Source organism: Aspergillus niger (genome assembly GCF_000002855.4).
Source record: "Aspergillus niger supercontig An07".
In the NCBI taxonomy this organism is placed as follows: domain Eukaryota; kingdom Fungi; phylum Ascomycota; class Eurotiomycetes; order Eurotiales; family Aspergillaceae; genus Aspergillus; species Aspergillus niger.
In genome coordinates, this window is record NT_166523.1 from 2,176,006 (window position 1) to 2,182,613 (window position 6,608).

General features: G+C 55.0%; 2 protein-coding genes across 2 annotated transcripts; one reads left to right on the forward strand and one right to left on the reverse strand.

The window, feature by feature from the left end:
- Positions 1-469: 469 nt before the first annotated feature.
- Positions 470-5,223, reverse strand: An07g09710 (uncharacterized protein; the record flags this gene model as incomplete). The annotated part of the gene is made up of 3 exons (XM_001392008.3): positions 470-625; positions 679-867; positions 919-5,223. The coding sequence occupies 3 exons, from the start codon at positions 5,221-5,223 to the stop codon at positions 470-472; spliced, it is 4,650 nt and encodes a 1,549-aa protein (XP_001392045.1).
- Positions 5,224-5,955: 732 nt separating this feature from the next.
- Positions 5,956-6,510, forward strand: An07g09720 (uncharacterized protein; the record flags this gene model as incomplete). The annotated part of the gene is made up of 2 exons (XM_001392009.3): positions 5,956-5,972; positions 6,051-6,510. Coding segments are annotated over 2 exons (477 nt in total), but the record flags the coding sequence as incomplete, so codon positions are not given.
- Between the last annotated feature and the right edge of the window lie 98 nt (positions 6,511-6,608).

Consider the following 6,608-nt stretch of genomic DNA (forward strand, 5'->3'; position numbering starts at 1 on the left):
AAGGAGTTGAATTGGCGGGCGTTGGGGTTTGAGTTTGTGGAAGAGCTGGAGAATGAAGAGGGGAGTGCTGAGTTGGGGGTGGCGTTTCATGCTTGATGATATTGTAGTATGATAGGTATGGGTATAAGTATAGATGCATAGGGTATAGGCGTCTTAAAAGGGGCGTTGTGTGGGTGGGTGTAGTATTACTCTTATCGTAACCCTTTCGAGTCGTGATTGAATGAACACAAAAGTATATGCACGAAGGCTCTACATCTACGAAAAAACAGCACCAAAAGCTGACCTCGTCATTCATAATATTAAGCTAAGATATTATCAAATCCATGACTGGTTCCATAAAACCAACCAACTATTCGCATCTCATATGCAAGTAAGCGGCGGCTAGACATTTCCGCGTTTACTCATCCAGGCATTATTTCATGAAAAACCAGGACGTAGATCACTTTTGTTTTGCGACTTCTTTTCCAGTTCATCCCCGCAGAAGCCGGGCACGGCGCGACAGAGGCGCAATCTTGCGAATAATGGGGTCGTGAGGCGACGTTTCGGCAACAGACATGTACAGCGCCTCCAACCGTTGGCTGAGGATGTCCATGATACGAGGCACAAGCTCTCGGATATCCGGATCCTGATGTCTTGTCAGTATAGGTGTAAGTATGGAGATTAAATGACTGAACATACCATCGGGTTGACCGTTTGCAGGACCACTTCCAGCCATGTCAGGCGCGGCATGATGTTGGTCTGCAGCGACGAAGTAACGGCAACGCCGACAGACAGACCCACAATAGGCGAAAGGCTGGTAAGGTAGGAGGGATTCAACCGCACAAACAGGTTGTCAAACAGATCAGCCTGCTGGGAGGATTGGAGCCACTACATGACAATTAGCAAAGTCCGTGAAAGTCTCATAAGTAGAAAACGCACCTTGACTGAACCTTCTTCATACCGACCCGCGTGGATCAGTTCAGCAATTTCTTCCAATTCAATTTGCTCAGGAGTTCTCGTGTCAGTAACCGCAGGCGCAACAGGCTGCGGCTGCTGCTGCTGCTGCTGCTGCTGTTGTTGCACTTGTTCCGGCTGGGTTACTGGGGAAGCCAGGGCACTATTGAGCCGCAAAACTTCGCCCTGGAGCTGTGCCTGTGCCGTCGCCATGGAGGAGACAGTCTCGGACAGTTCTCGCACGAGGGAGGTGAGCTGGTCAATCTTGGCGGCATCATTCTGACGCTGCAGCTCATACTGCCGAGCCTGGGCTTGCATCTGCTTCTCCATAGAGCTGGCGACCTTCTCCGCAGACTGGGCAGCAACGTTCCGGATAGCAGGGGCAACGGTGTTGTGGACAGCCTTGGAGACCTCGTTCTCTACCTGGATCGCCAGCTTCTGGCCCACAGCATCCGACAAGACTCTCATCAAGTCGGGGTGCTGGACGGCACGATTGACGGCTTCAGGAAGGGCCTGGCGCAGTTCACGGGGCACAACCCCTCCAATCTGCTGAGCAATAACGGTATTGAGTTGCTTGCCGACAGTGGCGGTAGTAAGATCGCTCAGAGCAGGCACGACCTCGGTCTGAATGTTACTCGATACGATGCGAGCCAGATTCTTCTCCACATTGTCAGACAGGGTGCTAGAGACCAAACGTAGAACTTGATCCTGCTTGGCTGCTGAGGCCGCATCCCAGCTACGACGCTCTTCATCAAAGCGCTGGTACAACCCTTCTACCTCACGGCCAAGGCTCTTGCTGAACTCAGACGAGACAGCACTCTGCAAGGCCTCCAGATGCTTATTCAGAGCAACCGCAGAGTCAACAGCGACAAGGCCAGATCCAGAGGGCGCCGGGGGAGCAGAAGTTGAAACTGAGGTAGGCGCAAGAGATGCCTTCTGTGCATCGCCATTGAATTGTTCGCCACTCACAGGAGTCTGAACAGAAGCAACAAAGTCACCAGTGACGGACTCAAGTGCAGTTGCAGGCTCCTTGCCCTTGACGGATGGTTCACCCGTGGGGGTGGCTGTCGCAGCACTCTTCTTCTTCTTCTTTTTATCAGCCTTGTCGGTGCTATTAGCAGCAGTAGCAGCCTCGGGCTGTTCTTGGGCGGGCTTCCTCGTCACCAACTTCGTGGGTGACTGAGTCCGCAGAGTGCTAGGACCGGCGGCAGCAGGAGCAGCGGCAGCCTCAGTGTTCAATTCGGGGATCTTCTTGGCGATCTCCTTAACTGCAGGCTTGGTGGGTGTAGGGGCAGAATCACCGTTGACCGACGGCTCGTCTGCTACATATGTGGGGAACGTTTGCAGTTCAGCAATGTCGATGAGGCCTTCTTCCAACGCATTGATCGGGCGAATGATCTTGTTGTCCGAGGTCCAGCCCAAGTCTTCTTTCTTGATGTTCAAGCACGTCACTCCACGGGAGTGCATAACGTAGAGTTCGAACAGGCCACTCTCATCGCCAGCGCTCTTAGTGACCGGGAGAAGGTCCAAGCTGCGCAGCTGTCCCTTCGAAGCGAAGGAGATCTCCCGGATGCCACTCATGCATGCCGTAGACTCCGGCTTGGGCAAACTGCTATCCTTCTCACCCGAGCGCTTGATGAAAGAAGCCTGCGACATAGCCTGCAGGTTGTACCTGGGGGCGGACAGGTGGACAAAGTAGATGGAGTTCCTGGTGGGATGTCCGACGACGATGATGCCGGACGCAGGGTGGTAGGCAACACTGCAGATGGCGTCCGACTCGTTCTCATGGGGAAACTTGAGCTCCTGCACAGCCTTGCCCAGCCCAATATCCCAGAGCTGCAGGGTGTGGTTCTGCTTAAGACCCACCAACACGTAACGAAGCGCCATCGACTTGACATATGGGCGTAGCTTGTCGATGAAGAGCACCGAAGTGGGCCACGACTTCTCGGTAGGGGAACCAGTGACGAAAGTGTTCAATGGAACTCGTACCTCAGCTGGGCTAGGTCCAGCGGTAAAGAAGGCGGGATTGCTAATCGCCTCCCGGATGTCCCAGAAACGCAGTCTACCGGTCTTGTCAAGAGAGGCAATGACCGTGTCGTCGTCGCTGAACATGAAGTCCTTGCCGGCCTTGCCGGTCGAGATTTTCAGAGCACGCTCCTTGAAGAACTTCTCAGTGTTGACGACGCGTTGCGGGCCTGCGACGCCATAGCTCGGGTTCATAGCAGCCTGTGGCGAAACGACGTAGATGTTCTTTCCGCGGCCAATGGCAAAGAAACCAGGATGGCGAGAGCTCCGTTTGGCCCGCGTTTTCAGCTGGCCGCCCGAAGTGTTCTCGTCTGAGGCCGGGAAAGGTGGGAAAATGAGGCTCTCACTCTCGAGAGCGTCCAGTTCGAAAAGATCCTTATCAGCGCGTGAGATCAGGGCCCAGTAAACTGCACCGCTCACGCCAATACCAAGGAGCGCCTGCTCCTCGGTGCTGCGGCCGGTTACCGCCTGCGAAGTGCAGACAGCAACGTTAAACACGCGGTCACGAGCGGAGCGGAACACCTGCTTGTCACTTCCGTCATCCTGGCGAATAATGCGCATGCCTCCGTTCTTCGCCAATGCATAGACAATGTAGTCGGAAGTAGCGGAAGTCAAAGAGCGATCAAGCTGATCGAAGTCCTTCTTGAGCCGAGCGATGTCCATGATGCCGTCATCTCGCAGAGTCGCAAGTTTCCCAGTGTGGGCCTTGACGATGATAGAGATGAAGGGCTTCAGAGGGAAGTTGTGCACGGAGACGACACGCTCTTCCTCCTTCTCAGCGCTGTCCTCCGCGCTCTCCCAGCTGTCGGCGAGCGCATCACCGCTGCCACTCTGAGAAGTCTCCTTCGCAGCAGCGGCCGGGGCGGCGGCTTCAGTTTCTTCTTTCTCGGTCTTGTTGTTCACAGCTTCAGTGTCCTCCTTCGCCTCAGCCGCCGTCTCGCGCAGGTGAGAAGCAACAGACGAGATAACTGCCTGAGTGCTCTCTTCCTGAGCCGACGCGATCTGAGACACCTTCTGCTCCGCAGACTTGGAAGCAGCAGTATCCACCTCACGGCTGATTTCCTCCACGAGCTTGTCAACCACCTGCGTGACAGCTTCCTTCTGCTCCTCGGCCAGGACGGGCGATGCGGCGCGTTTATCCTCGGTGGACTCCACGGGATTGGGCGCCGGCACGTTCTCGGCCTTGGCAACAATGCTGACCTTTTTGTTCTTCATGATTTCCACGGCTGGACTCTCACTGCGAGACTTGGGCTGAGGAGACTTGACTCGAGGGGAGGCGGCAGCCAGCTGCTCAAATGGATTGACGTAAGTGAACATCGATTCCTTCCCAGAGGGCCTGTCCAGTTTCCCAGACAACGGCTCCTCCGGACGGGCAGTCGACTCTCCGACAACCGGACCAGATGGCTGCAGGATATTTCTCAACTCTGCCTCGGGCACAGGGGACTTGATGGGAGAGACAGTAGATGGAGACTGAGAGACAGGTCTCACAGGTCCCTCCGACACGTCCTGAGCGGGCTTGGGGCGGTTCAGCAGACGAAGCAACATCTCCTGAGTATTCTCTGCGGTCGGAGCAGCAGAAGAGGAGCTCTCCGCCACGCCGGGACTCGCAGCCGCAGCCCCAAGCTGACCAGGGTGAGAACCCGCCGGTCTAACAGGTGGGGCAGTGGATTGACCCTGTCCAAAGAGCGACGCGACAAGGTCGGACGCAGAGATGTTCCTCGCATGGCCCGAGGACGCCTCTTCCGGAGCAGCAGCACGCGCCTGAGGGTATTTGGGCTGATCGATCCCAGCCATCACCGCCGCCGCCGGCGGCTGCTGCTGCTGTTGCTGAGCAGGAGCGGCCGGAGGCTGGTTGAACTTGAGAAGGTTCAACAGATTGACAGCACGGTCGGGGTTTTGCGGCAAGGGCTGATGATGCGGCTGCGGCTGCTGCTGGGGATAAATGTCCGCACGCGGAGTGGAAACGTTGGGCCTGAGAATATCCGAGCCATGATGAGGCGGAGTATTAACGGGCGACGGGCTGTGGATATTCGACGAAACGGATGGATGACGGTAGCCGTGGTGGTGGTGGAGGTGTTGAGGGTGAGGGTAGCTCTGGCCGTCATAGGGCGGCTGGAACTGCTGCTGCTGGCGGTAAGCAGGCTGGTACTGGCCGGGGTGTTGCTGCTGCTGCTGCATGGGAGCATCATGAGCAGGGGTGCCCGATGGCGAGGGGCGCGGCCTGATACTCGCCAAAAGGGCTTGAAGATCATTGGGGGTGGACATTTCTGTCACTCGCCAAGCGGAAGAGGCGACCTCCAAACGAAATCCAAGCTTCAAAGGTAGTGCGAAGCTCTCTTTCGAGAGACAACAAGCGAGGCAAAGGAAAGAGAACGCGAGAAAAGGAGCAGGAAGACTCGCGAAGGAGAAGAAGAAAGAAAAGGAATGCAAGCAGAACAAGCAAGAAGACCAAAAGGACGGACTATAGTACACGAATGAAGGGGGAAAGGGGAGAAGGGAAGGAAGAAAGGGAAAAGAGAAGAGGAAGAGAGAGAGAGAGAGAGAGAAAGCTCGGCGAAGAGCGACGAGAAGCGAGAAGCGGAAGAAATGAACGGCGGAGAGTCAGGCTTTTGTGGCTGGTGGGTTTTGGCAGGCGGTGTGGCTGATGCTTCTGTATGGTCAGGTATGGTATATGTATGGGAAAAGGATGAAGGAAAGGAAAAGAATCACGAATCATTTCATCATCAAGTCATTATTCACCAGCATCGCTTTCACTCATGATTCACTTCACCCATCTCAACCTAGTAGCAGTCAAATCACTTCACTAATCTCTCAGAAGTGAGGTGCCTCTACCAAACTCACTCGGTCCCTTTCCCTTACTTTACCTCGCCACCATCACTCACTGTCACTGTCACTCAACCACTTTGTTATCGATCGACATCATTGCCGCAATTCCGTCCAAATACCTCACGCACCAACCACTATCTTAACCACCACGACGAACCCACAACCAGCACCATGTTCTGTCTTCGGAGGTAAGCAAATCCATCCTCACCTCCAAACCACTACTTCAAACCCCCCCAGAGTACTAATTAACGAATGAATGAATCTAGCTGGCTCCCCCTCCTCTTCATCCCAACAAACGCCTCTCCCCTCTTCATCATCTCCTTCGTCACCCTAACCTACATCCTCCACCGACCCTGCATCTACTGCTCCGCGCTCCTCCTCATCCTCTTCATCTCCTCCTGCCACTGGTCCGACAAATGTTTCTTCGATCTCCGCGGTGACTGGTTCTCTCCGCGCTACTCCACCACCGCATTAGACACCACCACAAGTACATCATCATCCGTCAACGAAACCCTCGCCAGCTACGTCTTCGAAACCGTCAACAGCACCACCAAGGCCCTTGCCGGGGCCGTCGTCGAAGAAGCGCAACGCAGACTCGCCCTGAATGGAACATTAGCCGCGTCGACAACGACTTCCGCGCAAGATGAGTGGACGGGTATTGGGCTTGAGTGGTTGAGGAGTCTTTTGGGGAGGAGGGAGTGGACGTTGCCGTGTGTGGATGTTAAGGTGAGATTGTAAAATAGGGGGGTTTGCTTATCTATATACCTTATTGAGTGTGTTTGGAGAAAGGAGAGGGGATGGTAGTGATGGGGGGGTTATTTAGA